Raw genomic sequence first — 22937 nt, forward strand, 5'->3', positions numbered from 1 at the left:
TTTTTATCATTATTTATAGAATGTCACAGCTCATTCTTGCCCACATCAAATGTTTCTCTGCTGCCACCTATTGGTTGTCATTTTTAGTTCATTCTGTAACAATTCTGAGGAGCAAGATAAAGAGACAATTACCTGATACAAGAAACATCATATTTAGGAGAATATGTAGACCACCAAAAATATTTAAACCGAATGCTGCGTCTGTCCACTCAGAATGGAGGATCCTGTGGGGACTTTTACTTTGAAGTAAGATCCGAACTTTTAATTTGTAGTGACGCAGAGCGGAAATGGAACACTTGTGAGGTTGTTGTGTTTGTTTGGGTGGACTGAAGTTAAATCTGTGACATCGGTGGGGTGAAGCGTCTCGTCGTTTGTAAATCATGGAATCGTCCATGAGAGGTAATATTTACAATTAACGTTACATTCTTTGTTTTGCAATTTTTCCTTGTTGCACGTCACGTTGATTGTGAGTAGATATAATATGTATTTAAATGGACACTCAGTGGTGCAGTCAAAGTTCGCGTTTAACTCGGACTTTGTGGGTTTTATTTGTGTTTTTAGGGTTCAAATTGCTTATTCTGTGTCTAATGTGTCTTTTATATAGGAAGGGCCAAACGCAGGCACTTGGGGCCCTCAGAATGTGATGATCTGGTGCAAAGCAACACAGGGAACGAGTCTCTCACACAGCCTTTTAATGTTAACCTCAGCAACACGGGTCCAAACCGAGGACTTCAGCCCAGGACCCCTATCAAAAGAAGCAGACAAGGTGTTGTTTTATTTGCCAGTGCGTTTTGCATCTTTCTGCACAAAACAGTGCTCACTTTGCTTTTTAACACATGTTAATTTTGCTATTAAGCTTCAGGTGGTGCGGGACAACAGAAAGGCATCACCAGTTTCTTCTCCGTCACTGGAGTCATCAGCACCAGCCCCCAAAAAGGAACCAAGACTCCGGTGAAATGCGAGGAGGAAGAACAGGAACCATTCGGGCATCTTATCCCAAAAGAAGAAAATGTTGAAGAGGAAAAGATTGAGGATTACATGGAAGGAATCACTGAGGACATGTTCGATGAAGACTTTGAGGTAGGAACCACGTCTGTCAAAAAAGAAGAATCATTGGAAGTTACTGTGAGAAAAGAAGAGGATGAGGATGACCTGTTGGAAGCCCTCCCTGATGCCCACTTTGGGCTGCTAGGAGTGCAGGGAGGCCAGGAGGTGCCCAAGGGCCATGTCCAGGATCTGCCTGAGGAGGTCCTGAGGGAAGTGTTCGCACACCTCCCAGCAGATGACCTCTATCGAAACATCAGCCTGGTGTGCCATCACTGGAGGACCGTCGTCATGGACCCCCAGGTGTGTTGTTGATGCCTTTCAAACATTCCTGTGAGTTAATAATACAATTTTATTGAAACTTTGTGTAGGTGCTACTTAAAAAGTGTTTATTTAGATGTGTTGGTGGCATTATTTTGTGACATCTCATGGTTTCTTCCCTAGTTTCTGCCTTGGAAGAAGTTGTACTGCAGATACCGTAAGCGGCAAAATGAAGCGCTGAAGGAAGTGAAGTCTATCCTTGATGATAATCAAATTAACAAAAAGGATGACCTGTGTCTTCTCAATGTGTTGAGGTAAGAATGCATCAGTAAAGCAACTACAGGACTTATTATTTGCGCCTTTGAAGCACAACAGAAAGTGCTTCCCAACCCCCACTTTCACACCTATGGCTCATTTTGAAGTCTACATCAGAGCTGCTGATAGAGATCAAGCCTGTTAGGTGACAATTGTACATCGGGGGTCAACTGTAGCTTAATGATCAGCTGATTGGTCAGTTTAAAGTCAACAAAGCATATCACTGGCAAGACTGATAATGTTTAAAATATTGGCAAAGTACTAATGGAGCCAATATACGCTATACAGGAAAAATATAATGGGTATAGATGAATAGAGATATAAAATGATGAAAAAATTAAAAGATTTTTAAAATAATATAATAAGGTTGGATTCAAATGTATAATTAGGTATATACAAAAATAAAATCAAACTTTAGAATATGAAATCTATATGTGACCCTGGACCACAAAACCAGTCATAAGACACTGGGGTATATTTATACTAATAGCCAACAATACATTTTTCTTTTAGGCCAAAAATAATTAGGATATTCAGTAAAGATCATGTTCCAAGAAGATATTTTGTGAATTTCCTACCGTAAATATATCAAAACATAATTTCTGATTAGTAATATGCATTTCTAAGGACTTTTATTTGGACAACTTTAAAGGCGAATTTCTCAAAATTGATTATTTTGCAGCTTCAGTTTCCAGATTTTCAAATAGTTGCATCTCTGCCAAATATTGTCCTATCCTAACAAATCATACATCAATGGAAAGCTTATTTATTCAACTTTCAGATGATATATAAATCCCAATTTCAAAAAATTTACCCTTATGACCGGTTTTGTGGTCCACTGGTTTTGTGGTCATTGTGCGTATTTTGTGCATGTTTTTTCAGGTACATGTCTCAGTTCAAACACAGCAAACGGGTGAATGTGAAGGACGTGTTGGCGTGTGTGAAAGGACATCAGCTCTACGCTCAGGCTGAAGCCTGTATCAAAGACAGAATCCCAGACATGGTGGATGATGAGGTAATGAAATCTCACAGTTCAAAATTTCTGAAACTACTAATTTAGTGTCCTTGTTTATGATGCAACTGTGTGCATATCTTGTAAATCTGCATTATAATGTGTGTCCATTTCCACTGTATTTTAATGTTTTGATATTTAACCGATTATTGACATGTATTACAGGGTCCAAACCCTTGGTCTGCCATGGCCCTGATGTTGATTTTGGCTGACGGAGTGAAAGATGTCTTGGATCTGGTAGCTCTCTTGCAGAAGTCTGGGTGTCTGCTGACAGCAGGAGGAATCTCTGAGTACCTGTGGGCCATGGCGACTTTGCTCCTGGCAATGAGAGAGAACAATATTAACATAAGCAACAGGTGAGGGACAAGTTTAAAGTAATTTTTCTATAAATGGCCACAACATCTGCACAACAACATGATTTTTTTGGTCGCATGACTAGCCAAACAAATGCAAATACTTAGTACAGGATGTTTTCTGTATTTTGCAATTTGATTTAAATGATTCTTCACTTTTTATACCCTCATATAGGTGGCATTACAATATCTTCTATGTGCTGCACTTAATGGAGAACGCTCCTCCTCCTGTGGGCTTGCAAGACAACAGGTGGGAATCAAATTTGGATATAGTACTTGTGTATTATTTACAGTTCAAAAGTTTTGAGTCCGTACAATTTTTTGTTTTTAAGAAATTAATTTAATTCAGCAGTTAAATTATAAAAAGTGACAGTAAAGGCATTTGTAATGTTACAAAATATTTGTATTTTGAATGAAAATCCAAAAAAGTCTGTTGGACCTTTGAACTGCTGAAAATTCAGCTTTTCTATCAAAGGAATATATTACTTATTAAAATAGAAAATGGTTATTTTGAATTGTACTAATATTTCACAGTACTAATATTTCACGCACTGTTTTTATTATATTTTTGTTCAAATAAATGCAGTCTTGGTGAGCATAAGTGCATTTCAAAAGTATTAGAAGTGTATATATTTATTACAAAAAATGTATGATATAATTGTGAAATAATTTATAGCATATGATATAATGGTAATGATCATTATCATTTTCATTCTCAGACAGCTTATCACTCATGAGCAGCAGCAGATACTCAACCATGACATCCAGAATAACCACGTTGTTAAAATTATGGCTTTTGCAGGTGAGGATAATTCATTTAAATAATTTCACAGCAGAAAGTGTTTGAGTCGCATGTAATGCCATTCTTATTTGTTGCAGGCACTGGAAAGACGACCACACTCGTGAAGTATGCTCAGCAAAGGCAACATATGCGCTTCCTCTACCTGGCCTTCAACAAATCTGTGGCGATGCAAGCTCAGCGTTCATTTCCTTACAACGTCGAATGCAGTACCATCCATTCAATGGCGTTCAGAGCTGTGGGAGTGAGGTCAGTTTATACGGTATTTATGGGATTATTGACAGAGAAACATTTACCAAACAATTTATTTTAAAGAATGAATAATGTTTTCAATAAGGTGTAACCTGAATCATTTGTGTCTCTTTTCTGCTATGCAGGTATAAAAACATGAGGAAACTGTCCAATAATTTGCAGGTGTTTGATGTGGCATGGGTCTTGCCTAAAGGACTCGGAGGATTCGTCAATGCTAAAGTGGTGACGCAAACACTCCACAATTTCTGGGCATCTGTAGACCAGTGTGTTGGTCCGGAGCATGTTCCACATAAGTACAAGAACACACACGGAATGCCAGAATACCCAGACGATCACCAAAAAATGGTAAAGTGAAGGCATGCGGGTATATCAGTTTACATTGGTGAATGCAGCTTATGCTTTTGGAAATGTTGTTTTAAGGGTTACTAAATTTTAAACAAACATTACAATCAGTTAGTTTGGATTTTTGCGCATTAATAAATATCTTTCTCTCCAGGCATTTGCTGGTGCCGCACAGGAGTTATGGGATCAAATGGTAGAGCTGAAGTCCAGAAAAGAGAGAGTGTACAACATGACCCATGATGGTAATCACCAAAATTTGGATTTATCAGATATTTAAATGAATTAACTGCAACTAATTTCCTTTCATGCTCAGTCACAATAGCAATAAACCCAAAATCTGCTTTCATATTTTTCTTAGATGTTGTATCTATGTTGTTTTCCCTTTGATTGTTGTTAACAGGATATCTCAAACTCTGGCAGCTGAGTAAACCACTGCTGGACCGATACGATGCCATATTTATTGACGAAGCTCAAGACTGCACGCCAGGTTAAAATAAATCTTGGTTTGGTAATTTCATCCAGATTTAGGTCATTTAAGGTAGCATTAAATTTAGTTTTTATTTGATTTTATTATGCTGTATTAAAGAGCTGAATTTTGTGATTTCAGATTCTGTAATGTGTTGTTGACTGTAATGTGAACTTATTTTGTGTTCTGTTTGTGGTCTTTGATTTTTTCCAGTCATAATGGGCATTATGCTCTCTCAGAACTGTGGGAAAATCCTGGTTGGAGATCCTCATCAACAGATTTACACTTTCAGAGGAGCAGTCAATGCTTTGCATGCAGTTCCTCACACACACATCTATTATCTCACACAGGTACAAACAAAAACACAGGAAAATGAAATGCAGATAATACTTGTAGAGGAAGTGGGCCACACATAATTCTACCACTACAATAAACGTGTTTGTGGGTAAATACGTTCTAATATGACCACTCATATTTTTCACAGAGCTTTAGGTTTGGATCTGAAATTGCATACATTGGTGCTGCAATATTGGACTGCTGTAAAAAAGTGAAGCAGATATTGGTTGGTGGGCATCAGGATGGTAAGTTTAAGAAGTTATATTTAGGCAATTATGATTTATTATATTTTTGCAAATATTATTAATAATAGTGGTAGTAGTAATATGAAATTGTTTTAATACTGTTTAATAAAAATGGAATATTGAGTTTTGCTTGAAGAAAAAGTAACGCTGTTGTGTTGTTACTATTTGTTTTCTTCTCAGTTTTTTTTTAATTGAAGTGTGAACCTGGCAATAATAAAAATGCTATGCGTCTCTTTTCAGGGAATGTTCGAGGGGAGGACACACAAACACTGCAACATCTGAAGCTGGGACAGAGGCTGCCAGAAGGGAGCGTGGCCATTCTGAGCCGCTGTAATGTCACAGTTTTCAGCGAGGCTGTCCGACTCACAGACGCCAACCCCATCTGCAAGATCTACATTGTGGGAGTGAGTACATTAAACATTTGTCCAACCTGGTAATGAATTATCTTAATGTGTCTTTTAAACCTAAAGATATATTCGAAACATTTTTCAGTCAGAGAAAGTTACGTGATGTGCAAAACATGATTAGTGTTTCTTTTAAAAAATGCCAACCTCTGATTTCAGGGTGTTGAAAATTTTGGACTGGAAAAAATTATGGATCTCTGGGTCCTAATGCAACCAGAGGACAAACGCAAGAAGGGTGAGTCACTTCTTCTTGAAGGCTTTATAATCTTAGACTCACTATTTAACAAAATATCCTAATTGCTCAAAATGGTTTCTGTAGTCTTTGCTGTAGGTTTCCTGTCTGTAAAGCTATTTCAGATTATTAATACCTTGTTGGATCTTTGAAACTGATGGTTGTTAAATTATGCTTTGCTAAAGTTTGCTTTGTTTGGATTTGTTTCTCTACTTTAGAGAGGATCAAGGATTATTTCATCCGAAGTTTCTGCAAAGATAAAATGGGTGGATTCAGAGGTCTGAAGGGATACGCCATGGCCTCGGAAGACCGCGAGCTGGAGGCCAAGCTAGCCGTGGTGGAAAAATACAACAAACGCATTCCAGAGCTGGTTAAACGGATCTATGATCGCGCCCAGAAAAGCCCAGTTTGCGCAGGTGAGTGAGACTAAAGACTAAAAAGCACTAAAGCACCGTTTCTGAGAAATACTCAGTGGCTTGCAACCCCTATATACAATCTGAATACTTTTATGTCTCTGATTGTGACAGATTTTATCCTTGGTACGGTGCATAAAGCAAAAGGCCTGGAGTTTGACACAGTGGTTGTGACTGATGACTTCATGAAAGTACCATGTGCTCGACACAACCTGCAGAGAGTTGGCGGTTTCAATGCAGGTTTGTGGCATTTCTTTAGGAATGTATGTTGTTGTTTTTTTATACTTTGTATAAAAGTGTGTGTGTAAATGTAATAATAAATGTATTGTACATAATGAAGTAAATCCCAGCTCTTACCATTATTATAATGTATCTGAGCCTCAAAGTCTGTCTGGGCTTTAGCCAAGTGACACATCTGGATACACATCTGGTAGATCAAAGTGTCCATAAAGAGTGTATGTTTGTGATGATCTGTGATAGGAATTCTGAGATCTTAATGTATATGAGTAGTTTGCTAGAGAATCATGTACACACTCAGGAAAAAAGGTACAAAAGCAGTCACTGGGGAGGTACTTTTTTTAAAAACTTTTCTTATTTATTCTTAAAGCATGCATATTAGTACTTAAATGGTTCATATTAGTATCATATTCAAAAAGGCCCAGTGAAAGTCTCTTAGTTGCAGAAATATTTGCATGATGTTGCAGCTGACCAATTAGAATCAATATATGAAAATCCAGATATGCATATGTCTAATCTTTTCTCTCTGGCTGCAGCAAACGTCCCAGATGACGAGTGGAACCTGTTATATGTGGCGATCACTCGAGCCAAAAGAGCACTTTACATCACCAAGACCATCAGCAACATCCTCACGTTCAGTGGGGTGAGTTATTGCATTGGTTCTGGTCTTTATATTCCAAAGAATATGCATAAATCATTCATTTGAAGCATTCTTATTATTCCTGCCTCTTCGTCTTCCACAGGAGTACTCCCTAAGGTCAGGGCTGACCAGCACGCTGCTGAGTAAGGACCCATCTCTTGTCTGCTCCATTAAAGGCTGTGAGAACCACATCACTGCAGATGCTGTCCTCAGCATGAGCAAACTCCCCATCAGATACGTTAGTGTCTTTTTCCACCTTCATTTGTTTGTCTTTTAATGGGATAGTTCACCCAAAAATTTTAATTTGCTGAAATGTACTCCCGCTCAGACCATCCAAGATATAGAATAGTTTTCTTCATCAGAACAGATATGTAGAAATTTAGGATTAAATCACTTAGTTACCAATGCATCCTCTTCATTGAATAGGTGCCGTTAGAATGAGAGTCCAAAAAGCTGATGAAAACGTCCCAATAATCCACAATTATTGCAAATGACTCCAGTCCATCAGTTAGTGTCTTTTGAAGTGAAAAGCTGCGTGCTTGTATGAAACAAATCCATTATTAAGTCATTTTAACTTTACAACCGCCACTTTTGGCTAAAATACGAGTCCAGAATAATGCTTCCTTTCCTGTTGTCCTCTCACTTTGAAATCCACCGACATATTTGTTTAGAACTGCTTTAGACTGCACACATTTCTCTCCTGATTCAGGCTTTTTCTTTGGAGAATGCAGTATTTTAAATCGAGGACTCCTATTTTATCCAGAAAGACATTAATTGATTGACTGGAGTCATGTGGATTACTTGTGACGTTTTTATCAGCTGTTTGAACTCTCATTCTGACGGCACCCATTCACTGCAGAGGATTCATTTGTGAGGAAGTGATGTTATGCTAAATTTCTCCAAATCTGTTCTGATAAAAAAGCAAACTTCTGTACATCTCTGATGGCCTGAGATGAAGTACATTGTCAGCAAACTTAGATTTTTGGGGTGAACGATTCTTGCGGGTTCAAAAACTACCTTCCTGTATTGATTTACATGTGTGTTTCAGATGGAGAGCGTGGACGAGGGCGGCGTTCTGTGTTTGACCTGTGTGGAGCAGCGTGTGGGACCTGCAGCCTTCCTGCTCTCTCCACCTGAACGGGTCAGATCCATGACCTATACCAATGAAAGAATAGATCTGCCCATCAATGTCGCCATGCTGCTATCTTTACTTTAAACACCACATTTTAGTGCCATTTTGCCTTTGTGTCTTTTTGAGTGATTTCGCAAAGTTCACAATTGTGGATTACTCAAATCTGCATTGGATGTTTTGTTTTTGTTTGTTTGTTTTATTTTTAGTTAAACTTATTTTTATGTATGTTCCATAACTATTTTAGTAGTTCTAAACTTTTTTATTTTTTTTATTTTCTCCTTGTTGCCAAACTGTTTTTTTCCCCCTGTTGCTTCATTTTATTGGTTCTCCAACACTGTGACTTGCCCTATTTGGAAGACACTAAACATTGACGTCAGTGTTTATCGGTGGAGAATAAGCTGTGTGTCTTTTTCCTGGTTTTTCTGGCAGCTTTAGAAGGTCCTTTTCAAGCCCTTGATAACTACAGTATTACAGCTGTTGTGAACGACACAGTTGAGGAACACTGATGTATAAGATTGTGTTTGTCCACAGTTGTAACATGAGTGACGTGTGGGAAGAATAACCATTCCTACATATAGATTTACATAGAGACAAAGTGTGTAATTAGACTAACTTAAGTTTTACACTGTATATAGTAAATTCCAAAGTTTTTTTTGATTTTTAATACTTTGAACAAGCATGATCATAATTTATGTAACCTTTAATTTTTTACCATTTGAAAAAAAGGTGTAATTTTTCAAAATATTTTTTGTTTCTGCAGACATTGTAAAAGTGACGTGTGAGAATTTGTAATCATATGTATATATTTATGTATATTTTGCACAGACTAAGTAAATCTTGTGCAGATCGGGTGCAGGCTCACTGTTTTTTTTTTTTTTTTTCAAACTTTTGTAATATACATTAATGGTACATTATATTTATAAAATGTTGTGTAAAACATCTAATTATGACAATTAGTTTTTTTTTTTGTTAAATTGAATAAAGTATTAATTAGATGCACACGTATTATATCTAGGAATAGTGTGTGTGTATATATATAATGTAATTTATTAACCTATTGGCCACACCCACTTCTGGTATATGAGAAAAGTTCGGGACGTCCCATGTAAAACACAGTAGGGCTTGACACAGTGGCTTGTATGGATTTCAGAGATTTTAAAAAGACATCTGGACAAAAAAAAATGCATAGCTAGGTCTCATGAGGATAAATGAGGGAAACGCAGCACTGAGCATCTGTGCGTTCTTCAGTTTGGCCACGCCCACTCGACCGCGCCGTACAGATTAAATGCACGTAACCGCGCGACTGACTGCTGTGCTGGGAATTAAACTGGGAACTCTGGTAAGTGGCCAATATAAACAATCCAATGTAAATCAGCGACAAGCGTTTTTTCCTCTTATTTTACGATTTGTGCACCGCTAAGTTTTACATACAAACTCACCTCTTTTTTATGATAACTATCAGTGATTCGGTTATCATTGTTGTGTATCAGTTTTGTTACTTATTTAGTTTATCTCAAGAAATTAAGAAACTCCTCTATCTCTTGTTTCTACAAGGTTAATGTTATTTTGGATAATGTTATTGTTAACAAAAGAAAGGAAGACATTATATAAAGGATAAATGTAGCCTAATGTAATATTCTATTGTAAAAGGCCTAGTCCATTAATATGAACGTATAGCTCTCACAAAATATAGGATAAATACATATGTTACTGATGTAATAGTGTGTTAACGTGATTAATAAAAATATAAAATGTTGCCTTTAATAGTAGTAGCCTAAGTTAACATGATCTGTCTGAAGGAGACAGTCCCATCTAAAATTGAGTTGATGTTCTTATATATTTTCAATCATTTATCATTAAGTCTTCTGCTTTTAAAACCCAAAATAATTGGTATTTCTTCTGTTATCGCCGGAATAGGACAAGAAATTGTGTGTTATATGCGAGAGCTTTTTAAATAGGTTTTTAAGACCCTAAATAAATGAAAAGAATCAGAGTTAGTTTTCAAACTATAATGCCAGATTTGAACTCTTTCTGCAAGGCACTGTTTGGTTTTACTTGATTTCTGGTTCCTTTCTGCAAAACTAATACGCTTACTCCCTTCTGAGAGGTCTAAGAAGATATGATATGAAGAGAGGACAGAAGAGAGCTTAGTGAAGCATGCCATCAGGAAGGAAAGGCCAGGAGACTCCTGATAAACAGTCCCACATGTGCAAAAGTCTCAAAATCCCTTTAGAAATGTGTCTTAGATGTGACCAAAAGACTGGGTTGAAAATAATTAACCATTAAAAAGCTCATTAGTAAATAGGCTAAGTGCTCTTCATCAACACCAAACCAACAAGTTCAGTTTTTAAAACTTCCTCAGGTTATTTTATCACATTATTTTATTTCAGCATTTTTAAGTGAGTTGTTTTGATCTAGATGTTTCACAGTTAAAGTCCTACAATATATTAAAGTGCTTATTTTCATTTTCTAGCTTTAGCAAAGCAAAATCTAACTAAATATTAAGTTTAATACCCCTGTGAGCCATCTTATTCTTTCTCTCCTTTTACAGATGCTGATGGCTTTGTTGAGGAAAAGTAAGTAACAAATCCATGTTTTGCAGACTGTGTTTCCATGAATCCCTCCATGCATTTGTTTATTGCATCACTCTTTCATAATACATGGAAAAACACCCAAGGCCGGTGATCATGTCCAGTGTATGAGTCACTCTGAATCAGACTCCTGATACAAACTGAAATCTCATGGATATCTGATGTCGGTGAGCAAACAGTGATGTTTTAGAGCCTCGTTTTGCTCTGCTGTCCTGCAAAACAGGAATGTGTCCTGTGTGTGTGTGTTTGTGGTGGAGGAGGGGTCCGTCCCACTGGTCGTCCCAAAGTAAATGAGGTAACCAGACAGATTAAACCCATAAAAGTGATGTATAGCAGCGGGGCCTCTAGAAATCCCACTCTTCTTATCATAACACATTTACTGAAGCCTTATGCCTTAACTTAAGGTTTTTTTTCATTTTATTAAGGCCTTGACAAGAGGTATAAAGGCATGTTTTGCATTAGTCAAGGAATGGAAAGCAACAAAATGTTTACTTTATCTTCTTCAGCCGACCTCAGCCTGGACAATTGTAGCACTAACCACAACCAAAGAAAGTTATTTCAGATTTTTGTGTCTGGATTTTTTGTATTATTTGAGTATTGTATTATATACTATTATAGATATACTATTAGGATTATTTATATACTATTATAAAATTAAAATGAACACTGAAAATATAGCCTAACAATAAAAGCTCATTTAAAATATGAATAAATACTATAATAGTATTTATTAATGTTTTAGATTGGCTTTTATTGTTATATTTTCAGTGTTTATTTTAATTTTAGTTTAAGTTTTTGTTGTCATTTTGTTCTTTTAAAATATTTCCATATAGATTTAATTTACTTTTATTTCAGTTTTAGTTTTAATAATTGTGGTAGGAAAAAAAAATAAAAAATCGCTCGTTAATTTTACACTCAATTACAAAGAAACAGCAAGTGTCACATTGAATTAAACGTGACATTTTGAAGTAGAAAGACTGACATAGTGTTCATGTGTAAAATGTACTCCAATAAACTTTGTTTTATTTTCAACTTTGAAAAATCATTTCTAATTTTTTTTTTTTTTTTTTTTTTCAATTTTAACAATTTTTGTTTCAATTTCAGCTTTATTTAAATGACCAAAAATGATTTTTAATAGTTTTGTCTTTAGTTTTTGTAAACAATAACAATGCAGCTGGAAAAAAAAGGTGATAAAACCATTTTCGTCCAGAAATTGCTAGTGAATTTCACAAATAATTACAAAGAAACATCAAGTAACACATTCATTTGAACCTGAAACTTTGAAGTAGAGAGATTGAAATAGTATTTTTATCTTATCCCTCATACATAGGCATACAGTGACCTCTAGTGGTCATCCTTTTATTTCATATGCTATATGCAACACAGTGTAGAATTTTGTATAGTGTAGTGATTAGTCTCTCTCTCTCTCTCTCTGCCAGTCAACCGTGGGCTCCTCACTCTGCTCATCCTTGTGGCTTTTGCTCTTCTTTACAAAAAGACCAGACTACAGACACTGCCCAAGTATTCAGGTACACATGCAGAGTACTGATATGCAAGTAGGCTATGCATGTACTCAGTTTATTATATTGATCTTATTGTGGTTTATGCAGTACTCAAGAAAGATGGGGCCAAAACGGGTGTGGAGGACGAGAAAGCGACCGACACTGACATCCCTGTGGTCATCTGTGCTTCAGAGGAGCGTATTGGTGCTGCCATCGCAACCATCAACAGCATCTACAGCAACAGCCGTGCAAGCATTTTCTTCTACATAGTTACCCTGCGAGATGCCATCAAGAAGATAAGGTCTAACGCAAATGTAACACCTACTAGCACTTGTTTGCACCCAACACATTAAGTAGTTTTTGTGTACAACAAGTCACTAAAAAATATTCTTCAAATCAAACACTGAAAGTAGTATTGCCATAAACCGTTATGTGTCAGAATACTGGTCTGGAGTGTTTAATTAGACGTTTAACCTTTGACAACAATAACACAATCTATGGGAATCATTTTCTCTTCCCTTTTGAAAGTAGATAAATAGATTTATTTGCATTTATTATGGGCAGTTGAAATTTATTTGCATTTAACTTCCTTTTGCTGTCAAGAACCACTGCAGTTATATAAAATGCTCACTGCGTTTTTTCTTGTTACAGTACTAAATAAACTATATAGATCAGTTCTACAGTAACAATAAAAATGTAGTGAGCATTTTACATATATTATATATATATAGTGTAATATAATAATATGAAATGTAATTACATTTAAAATTATTTTTATGAGATATAAATAAAAATAAATATCAATAAAATATTATTAGTGCCAATTAACATAATGCACATCTTGTGAAACCTAGTGTTGTTGGGTTTTATTTTTATTTAATTTGTTTAATTTTTAGTAAATGTGTGTACTTTTGTAATTAAATAAATTATATTTTCAGTTAGTAACTACCTTAAGTTAATTGCCAAGGCAACATTTCATAATTTTCAGACTGTCAAAATTTCAGGTTTTTCTTCTAATATTTATATTTGTTTTATTCCAGCTATATTTCAATTAACAAAATTTTTTTTTAGTAATTTAGCTTTAGTGAACAAAATGTACATATGTGTACATGATATATGTACGTAATATTTACATGTCTGAAACATGAATGAGAAACATGCTCAGTCAATAAATATCCATATGCCTCAATAACCATTTTCTGGACTCATACAGGGAATACATAGAGAAGACCGAGCTGAGAAAAATCAAATACAAGATCCTGGAGTTCAATCCGATGGTATTGAAGGGGAAGGTCAATCCGGATTCATCCAGACCAGAGCTTCTGCACCCTGTGAGTTCTGCTGTGTTACTCTAAACTCCACATTATTTCTAAAAAGTGAACAAATATATGTGAACACCCCTTCTTAGACTTTTGTTTTAAATGTTGAAGGCTTTTAGACACTAATGGTTTCTTAATCCTGGTTTCTTTTGTGTTGCAGCTTAACTTTGTGAGGTTCTACTTGCCACTTCTTGGCATTGAAAATCATGAGCGGATCGTTTACCTGGATGATGATGTCATAGTGCAAGGTGAAATCCATTATTACGTGTAAGCATCTGAAATTGATACTAACCTTACACTTGTACTCGTGTTGCACTGATACAAAAGCTTTCATCGTCAAGTTAATCATGCAAGCATGATCTCATATGTCAAGTGCATGAAATTAAACCTCTTCACTGCTCTATTCACTGTGATAATGAATGATTTTTGTTACATCTGACTGACAGGAGATATACAGGAACTGTATAACATAAAGCTGAAAGCAGGACACGCTGCTGCGTTCGCCTCAGACTGTGATCTGCCCCCCACACATGAGATGGTGCGCAGTGTGGGGATGCAGGTGGGTATTTATGGATGTTTTAGTTTTTTGAATATGGTTTAAGTTTATCTCTTTAGTTACTGTTATATGGGTTGATTTTCATTTCATCGCATAGACAACTTATATGGGCTTTCTGGACTACCGCAAAGAGGAAGTCAGAGAGTTGGGCATCAACCCCAGTGACTGCTCCTTTAATCCAGGTGTTTTTGTAGCAGACATTGGTGAATGGAAAAGGCAAAAAATAACTAAACAGCTGGAGAAATGGATGGCTGTGAATGTCAGGTGATATACTGGATAATATTGAGTTTTTATGAGATCAAATTAGTGCAGATTTAATGGATTTATTTTTCCATGTCAATGTAGGGAGAATCTGTACAGCAGTGCCATGGCAGGCGGTGTGGCCACCCCCCCAATGCTGATCGTTTTTCATAATAAATACACAACCATTGATCCAATGTGGCACGTCAGACACCTGGGTAATTCATTATTTTCTACCTTTTTTTTCTGGCAAATCTCACCAAATAATTACTTGATTTTTTTTTCAGTCTTTACAATTGGAAGTACTTGGTCTCAAAATATATGTATTATGCCATATGTTGAAAATAGCCGTACTTCAAAACTACCAAGTTGAAACTTTGCCTATATATATATATATAGATAGAATACCAGTATTTAGGTGTATTTATTATAAAATACACTACCATTCAAAAGGGAATTGATATTTTTATTCAACAAAAATAGCATTAAATTGATAAAAATGACAGTAAAGATATTACAAGTATGTATGTCTAAGTATGTTGTTCTTCTAAACTTCCGATTCATAGAAACCTGAAAAGAAAAACTTTTCACAAAAACAATACGCAGCGCAACTGTTTTCTACATTTATAAAAAGAAATGTTTCCTGAGCAGCAAATGAGCATATTAGAATGATTTCTGAAGGATCATGTGACACTGAAAATTTAGCATTGCCATCACAGAAATAAATTATAAATATAAAATATGAGTATCATGTATCAAAAGCATATTCCCTAAATGTCAATTTAATTTTTCATAAGCTTCTACATAACTAACCTGAGATGTTTGATTCGTTTTTAACAAGAATGAGTCCTTAGACTATACGAGTCAAAGGTCAGCTCTCCTCGTGAACATCACAGTGTCTCTATTAAAAGTAAATATGAAGATTTGTGAATTTGAAATTAGCAGTAAAGCAAATCAACAAAAACTAAATGCTCCTTTCTGGTGTTCTATGAAGGCTGGAGTCCTGATACCCGTTATCCCAGATCCTTTCTCAAAGACGCACACTTACTGCACTGGAATGGCCATTTCAAGCCCTGGAACTACCCTTGCGTCCATCTGGACATCTGGGAGAAATGGTTTATCCCAGACCCCACAGGAAAATTCACCCTGATACGACCATAACCAATATTCAAAATTAAACTGTCACTTTGACTTGATACAAATAAAAATGCTGAGGCTACTAAAATAAAAAATTAAAAACACCCAAACTGGAATCCTGTTTTTTTTTTGCAGAGAGTTTGTAAAATTGAGTAAAACAAAGAGACGCATGGTAAGACACACAATTTCCTTTTCCGGAAACATTTAATGGTTCAGTGGACAGGAGTCAGCACTCCACAACTGGGTCAGTTAAATATTAACAAATTTACAATCATGGAGGAATGTAAAAAAAAGAAAAAAAATAAATTTCAAACAAACGCGTCGCCTTTAATAAACAGCTCCTATCCCCCTAACCCATACACAGAGAAAAGAACCAGCTGAGATCGCAATCTTCACTCTGCATCACAGTCCGACACCCCATCCCTCCCAGATTTACACTTTACAACTCGTCTCTGTCTGTGCGATCCTGAAACAGAAATCCTTGTGTTAAGATACATTAAGGCATAATGAACTGTTAAAATAGCAGTTCGCCCATCATCTCTCACCATCATGTTGTTTCAGACCTCTTAGATTCGGAATTTCATGAATTAAATATGGATTTGGAACAACATGAGGGTAAGTAAACATTTCCACACTCACCGATTCTTCTTCTGCCTCCTCATCTGCCTGGACCTCCTCCTCATCTGCTGCTTCTTCTGTCTGTTCTTCTGGTTCCTCTTCTGGCTCTTCCTCTACCTGTGGACACAGCAAAAAGATATTTAGCCACACTTCATTTGAACAACTTTCTTATTATCTGTGCTCGACTTTGTGTGTACCTGTTCGTCGAGATCTAGGTTCATGCTGAGCCTCAGCATACGCTCTATTCGGTCTCCGTATGCTTTGGTGTCTGTGAGTTGGTAGCCAGATCGCAGTGTGGCAGTTTCAAAGAGCACCACGGCTAAATCTGCAGCTGTCTGATCCTCAGCATCTTCCTACAACACGAAGCACAATATATCAGACAATCTGAACTCTTTTAACAACGACATTTTAAAATGAACTTAATCAGAGTTATGCTTGACTTACTTTAACTCTCTTCAACATCTCCTTGATGAGAGGATGTTTGTGGTTGATTTCTAATGTCTTCTTTTGACTTGCGTAATAACTAGAATGAGAAAAAAAAAAAGTTTAACTTAGTTTTTATGACCATAGTTTGCAGAATATTAGCCATTTTTTCTCCCCTTTTTCACATAGCTGGAAGTGGTGGGCTGCACTGTCACCACAATTCTAAAGGTGCCAAATCAAGCTATTTATAACACTTTATACAACGCAGATTGTGTCAAAGCAACAGAACAGTGATGAACAGGAAACTAGCAAATCAATTATAGAAACTCAACTACTGAGACAATTCAGATTCTGCTGTAAAGCAGCTTTAAAAAGACAGTAGTGCCATTATTTGGCTCAAGTGTTCAGTGTTGCTTCAGTTCAGATCAATAAGTGTTAAAGTTCGATTTTGAATTTGGTGTGACCACATTTATTGTAGTTTGTAAATGTCTGCGAGGAAAATCCAATCATTTCAATGGGAATCCACACATTTGGATTTCCTGCAATACCAAAAGATTTCCACATGCAGATTTTGATACGGGTTCAAGTCTGTATAATGACAATTGGCCTTTTTTGCTAGCAATATTTCACAAATTCGCCAATGTGACCAAACCCTCAAAGTGTTGTTAGATGTTGTCAGGTCTTTCCTATGCAGTTGCAAAAGGTGATTGCAACTAGAATTTGCAAATGCACACACATTTGTTTAGACGACGTACCTTGTGGAAACGTCTTTTCCTGTCTGGTAAGCCTGGGCTTTCATGATCCGTTCCATGTTGCCAGACCATCCGTACTGACTGGCAACCAGAGCGCAGGGAGACTTGGTCAGCCTCTGAGACAAAACAGCCTTCTCGATCTGAAACATGACACAGGGACAAACTTGTTTCAATTTATCTGCCACTTCTAAAACAGTCAGTTTATAATATGCAATATAATACAATAAAGTCACTGAAAATAATCATACATTGTCCTTCAGGGACTTGTCTTTCATCCAGGTGGTAAGGGGTTCAAACTCTTTCTCCAAAGCTTCCCTCTTCTCCTTGGCCTTGTCGCTTTCATCGAATTTCACGCCTTCCTTCGCCACATTCTGGAAGCGTTTGCCGTCAAACTCAGGCAGAGCCTGGATGCAGTACTCGTCCACTGGCTCAGTCAGGTAGATGACCTCATGTCCTTTCTTAAGCAGCCTCTCCACGAATGGAGAAGACTCAGCCTAAACCAAAAAGATTACATGTTAATATGGAAAGAGAAATGGGGTCTCTTAGCAAGCAGTTCAGTTCAGAGTAAAAACATTTAAACACCTCCTTCCTGCTGGTTCCTGCCATGAAGTAGATCTTGTCTTGCTTCTCTTTCATCCTCTCCACGTACTGCTCCAGACTAGACAGTATGGTTTCATGGTGGGAGGTCTGGAAGCGGAGCAGCTTGGCCAGGCGGGTTCTGTTGGAGTGATCCTCAATCACGCCCAGCTTAATGTTGGTGCCGAACTCCTTCCAGAACTTGTCATTGTACTGCTCCTCGGCGATCTTCTTGATCATGTCCAGGGTCTTGCGCACCAGCTTCTTGCGGATGACCTGATGAACGAAGGCACCAATGTGAATCTTGAAAGTAGCTCAATTGCTTGTACAGCAAGTACGTTGCATTTGCATCATATAATTGTACATAAACCATCAAATCAATGTTACTTTGATCTGTAACACGATGAGCTCACCTTGAGCAGTTTGTGTTGCTGCAGAGTCTCTCTGGACACATTCAGAGGCAGATCATCAGAGTCCACCTGAAAAATGAGAACAAACTTTGAGTCAACAAACATTCATTATAGGTGATGCAGCGAAATAAATTACTGGCCAAAACTGAAAAACTATCCATTTAATATGCCATTAAATAACATGCATACATAAAAATATTCACAATTTAGTACTTGTATACAATTGTAATATTTATTATTTTGAATTATTTCTATATTTTCTATTTATATTTAACTATTTTGTGCTTTGTTTCAAAATTATTCCCTGGGTTTAAGTATTAAATGACTTTAAAATTTGTTTATTCCAAACACTTCAGCAGCAAACACAAATGTAACACCCATTTTGGCAAATAAAATTACAGCTGTACCCTGTATTACATTAGCGCATGCATGCAATCTGCTCAAAAATGGAAATGCTCTTTACCAATGACCCAATACACAGGACGGCTATCACTTTTAGGGAAATGCACTGCAAACATGCATTACATTTCTAAGAAACTGAATTATGCCACACGCTGTGCGTGCAGAATTAGGATTGTTAATGTTTTTAGTCACAGAAATGTCAATGCATCCTAAATATCTTACTGGCTACACTTAGACAGAAGCACTTACAACGCCTTTGACGAAGTTGAGGTACTTGGGCATCATGTCGTGGAAGTCATCGGTGATGAAGACTCTACGCACAAATAGCTAAAAGAACCAAATTGGGTACAATTAATAACTCAAATACAACATAAGAGAATGCATTCTTTTCCCACTTAATGATTATGAAAATTACCTTGATGAAGTCATTTTTCTTTGTTCCATATTCATCGAAAAGGCCTCTGGGTGCAGATGCAGGGACAAAGAGGATGGACTTGAAGGTGACCTCTCCTTCAGCGGTGAAGTGAATATGAGACATGGGCTCATCAGAGTCCTGAAAATTAAAAATGATTCCACTTGAACTGATTCAAGAAGCCACAAAGGATCATAAGAGTTGATTCTTTGAGTGTAAAGCACAGGTTGACTCACCCTGGAGAAGGTCTTGTAGAAGGCTTTGTATTCGTCCTCCTCCACTTCCTTTGCAGGCCTCTGCCAGATTGGTTTAATGTCATTCATCAGCTCCCAGTCCCACACGGTCTTCTCCACCTGAAAGTAGTGAGGAATCGTTCAAATCATTGAGAAACATCTATAAAATAGTTTCTATTGATGTTTATTTGCATATATACAGCTAAATACCTTCTTAGTCTTTGGTTTGTCCTTGTCCTCATCCTCTTCCTCAACCTCAGCTTCTTCTTCAGCGGCCTCTTCCTTCTCTGCCCCCTCCTCCTCCTCAATGGGCTCCTCTACGGTCTCAGTCTGAAAATGACACAAATCGATAAGTTCATGATGTCCTCCAGCTATTGGTGAACTTCTAACTAGAAGGTCTGGAGTCTTTGGTGGACACACTGACCTTGCTGCTCCATACGTAGATGGGGAAGTTGATGAACTGAGAGTACTTCTTCACCAGGTTCTTAATGGTCTCCAGCTCAAGGTAGTCTGAAGCCTCCTCTTTCATCACCAGCCTGATATTAAAAAAAAAAAAAAAAAAAAACGACTTTAGTTACACCGTCACAACCTACACTTTTTTGTGAATTTTTAAGTTCAACTGCTTACGTAATGGTGGTGCCTCTGCCCAGAGTGTCTCCACGAGGGTCGTTGATGACGGAAAACTCATTGGAATTGGATTCCCAGATGTGCTGGGTGTCATTGTTGTGCTTGGAGGCGACAATGACCTTATCAGCCACAAGGAAGGCAGAGTAGAAGCCCACACCAAACTGACCAATCAGCTCAGAGGTGGATTGACCCTCATCTTGCATCTCAGTCATCTTGCTGAGGAACTCGCTGGTTCCAGATTTGGCGATGGTACCGAGGTTCTTCACCAGTTCTTCTTTGGTCATGCCAATACCAGTGTCAGTAATATGAAGCATGTTCTTTTCTTTGTCGGACTGGTGAAGACAGACAAAAAAATACAGGACTAAATATCACAACCTCAAAACTAATAACTAAAAATTTAAGTGTTTGCATAGCTAAACAAGGTGTTGAGTATCAAAATTAAGATATGGAAATTAAGGAAACGCTCCTCAATTTGCTTCACGCATGTTTGAATTTATTTTGCAATGCAAATGTAAAAGCCACGTTATATTTCTGTGTCCTATGGAAAGTTTCAGTAAGCAGGGTCTATCAGTAAGGGTGGGTTTCAGGACTCATTTTTAACACACCTTGATTTTAATAGTAAGCTCTTCATTTTCAGCAAGAGCATCTTCGTTGGTCAGGGACAACAGACGGATCTTATCCAAGGCATCGGAAGCATTAGAGATCAGCTCTCGAAGGAAGATCTTTAGGATGAAAAGTAAAGAATTAGCAAGTGTCGATCTGGTGTACAATTTGCAAAAACCCGAACAGCATGAAGACCTACTCACCTCCTTGTTCTTATACAAGGAATTGATGATCAGTTTCATCATCCGGTTCACTTCTGCCTTGAACGCATGCTTTTCTGCTTTTTCACGAATTTCTTTTATTTGTGAAGCGTTCAAACCATCTAGCTGAATGGCTTCTTCCTCCCTGTTGGAGAAAAGATATTATCATGGAAGAGCGCAAAGGATGCTTGTGACATGTTCATTCCTCTGGGGACTTATTACTATTTACTCTTGGGTATTGTGGAACAAGACACAAATGCATCAACCAGATGTCCAAACCCCACTGGGTATCATTTGTGGGTTTTGTGAGGAGCTAAAAGTGAATGTAACCTCTTAGGAGATAAACAAATGCATTAAAAAAGCAGCTAAGATTAGTTTCAAGGTTTTATTTACCCCACTTTGAGATCTGAGTCTAAATGAAGGGCAAATGAACATCGCTTTAAAATGAATGAAGTTGTGCAAGTTCAAGTCTATACAGACCTCTGAGCAACCTCATCATCTGTGCGGGATCCGTCTCTGCTCTTTCCAAGGTCCTCTTCTACTGTGCCGTCAATGTCAACTTCATCATCAGCTTTCACAGATGCTGCAATTATGCAAAACGTTAAAAAGATTAAGAAACACCACAAATGATGTGAATGGGACCGTGATAAAGAGCACTTAAAAGTCAGACAGTATCTATGGGGTTACTTAGTAACTTAACACACAGCACCAAAATACAGCTTTTATTTGGATCACAAGTGTTTTATAACTTAATTCCTAAGTATATTTGCTCAGCAAAGACCCTATTGTGCCCACCAGGCTGTTTGTTTGTTGTACATGAAAATGCACTGCATGTGACGGCAAATATGATTAAAATTGCCCAGGTGAGGCTCTCCACATCTGAAACGTACAAATGCTCTTGATGTGTGCAAAAGCACCTTTTTTATTTGATCCAGAACACCTCAGCTACATTTAAAGGCCTTCATGTGACAATCCAACATGGTCCAAGACCCTTGGTTAAATTCTTCTCTAGCCTTAATGTGCAATTATTATGCATCATTTTATTTTGCATTACTCTTTCATGATTATTTTCAATAAAAAGCATTACTAGTACGATTACAATGCATTATATTATGATTTCAACGCAATTGATCCTTTTAAGGCGCGATATGACTGTATATAAATAAAGGATATAATTATATGAAGGCCATTTTAATCTTAAGGAAACTTCCAGAAGCACATGCGAATCAAATCCACTCTCCATGTTTTATTTCCTGTTCTGAATCATTCATCCATTTAGGAAGCGTTAACGTATGTCTACACATGAAGCATTCTTTAAAAAATTTAAATATAATACTCAAGCTTACACAGCAGAATGAGAAAGCACACAAAGATAGCAGCATTACTGCAAACACTCAGAAGCTTTGTCAAGCTCAATAGCATAACGCGCTGCATTTCAAGGCTATTTGATAAAACGTACTCACCGAATGCCAAAAGTGCACAGAGGAGACCGATAATCCACAGTCGCCTCATTGTTTTGAAAGAACAACGGTTTATTAATGAGACGCAATAGCAGAAGTAGCAGCGCACTCCACACCTCGACGAACTCTTGCAGTGCGTGGAGATAGAGCGAGAAGACGGCTTTATCAACTCTTGCGCTCTAGGGCTGTGCTCAGCCGGTATGAGCCAATCACAGCACCCCACGCACAACACCGCACCAATCAGAGCGCGATCCGCAGCTGCTGTCTACCAATCACCGCCTTACATGTCCGATTCTACACGTTCCAATCGTGGCTCGTGTTGATTGGCTCGACGGGATGCCAGTTCAACAAGCGAGCGTTTTAAAGGGTTTTCGTCATAGGCTGTGACTGACA

At 37.3% G+C, this 22937-nt stretch overlaps 3 protein-coding genes across 5 annotated transcripts; 2 read left to right on the plus strand and 1 right to left on the minus strand.

The window, feature by feature from the left end:
- Positions 1-278: 278 nt before the first annotated feature.
- On the plus strand, positions 279-9333 carry LOC306858529 (F-box DNA helicase 1-like). Of its 3 annotated transcripts, none has more exons than XM_079399097.1 (21): positions 279-466; positions 605-766; positions 857-1347; positions 1489-1619; positions 2503-2635; positions 2798-2988; positions 3161-3235; positions 3705-3787; positions 3865-4033; positions 4162-4381; positions 4533-4620; positions 4779-4865; positions 5058-5194; positions 5329-5425; positions 5666-5829; positions 5989-6064; positions 6280-6477; positions 6589-6714; positions 7248-7354; positions 7455-7589; positions 8400-9333. In XM_079399097.1, the coding sequence occupies exons 3-21, from the start codon at positions 1039-1041 to the stop codon at positions 8565-8567; spliced, it is 2694 nt and encodes an 897-aa protein (XP_079255223.1). In that variant the 5' UTR covers positions 279-466; positions 605-766; positions 857-1038; the 3' UTR covers positions 8568-9333. The 3 variants fall into 3 exon arrangements, with proteins under 3 accessions (XP_079255223.1, XP_079255221.1, XP_079255222.1); XM_079399095.1 differs by having other exon boundaries at positions 279-399; XM_079399096.1 differs by having other exon boundaries at positions 286-399; positions 863-1347.
- Positions 9334-9590: 257 nt separating this feature from the next.
- On the plus strand, positions 9591-15992 carry LOC306858567 (glycosyltransferase 8 domain-containing protein 2-like). Its single transcript, XM_079399154.1, has 10 exons — positions 9591-9822; positions 11035-11059; positions 12514-12603; positions 12685-12877; positions 13790-13907; positions 14056-14143; positions 14342-14454; positions 14549-14715; positions 14797-14909; positions 15686-15992. Exons 1-10 carry the CDS (start codon positions 9769-9771, stop codon positions 15850-15852), a joined length of 1128 nt encoding a protein of 375 aa, XP_079255280.1. The 5' UTR covers positions 9591-9768; the 3' UTR covers positions 15853-15992.
- Positions 15993-16001: 9 nt separating this feature from the next.
- LOC306858566 (endoplasmin-like) lies at positions 16002-22850 on the minus strand. The gene is made up of 18 exons (XM_079399153.1): positions 22548-22850; positions 21565-21667; positions 21088-21229; positions 20887-21003; positions 20282-20613; positions 20079-20190; positions 19865-19984; positions 19658-19774; positions 19425-19562; positions 19259-19336; positions 18611-18676; positions 18204-18473; positions 17870-18115; positions 17625-17761; positions 16891-16969; positions 16644-16799; positions 16468-16563; positions 16002-16294 (listed from the first exon to the last, which is right to left on the minus strand). Exons 1-18 carry the CDS (start codon positions 22594-22596, stop codon positions 16268-16270), a joined length of 2385 nt encoding a protein of 794 aa, XP_079255279.1. The 5' UTR covers positions 22597-22850; the 3' UTR covers positions 16002-16267.
- Positions 22851-22937: the final 87 nt, after the last annotated feature.

This window comes from Barbus barbus (genome assembly GCF_936440315.1).
Source record: "Barbus barbus genome assembly, chromosome: 39".
Classification (NCBI taxonomy): Eukaryota; Metazoa; Chordata; class Actinopteri; order Cypriniformes; family Cyprinidae; genus Barbus; species Barbus barbus.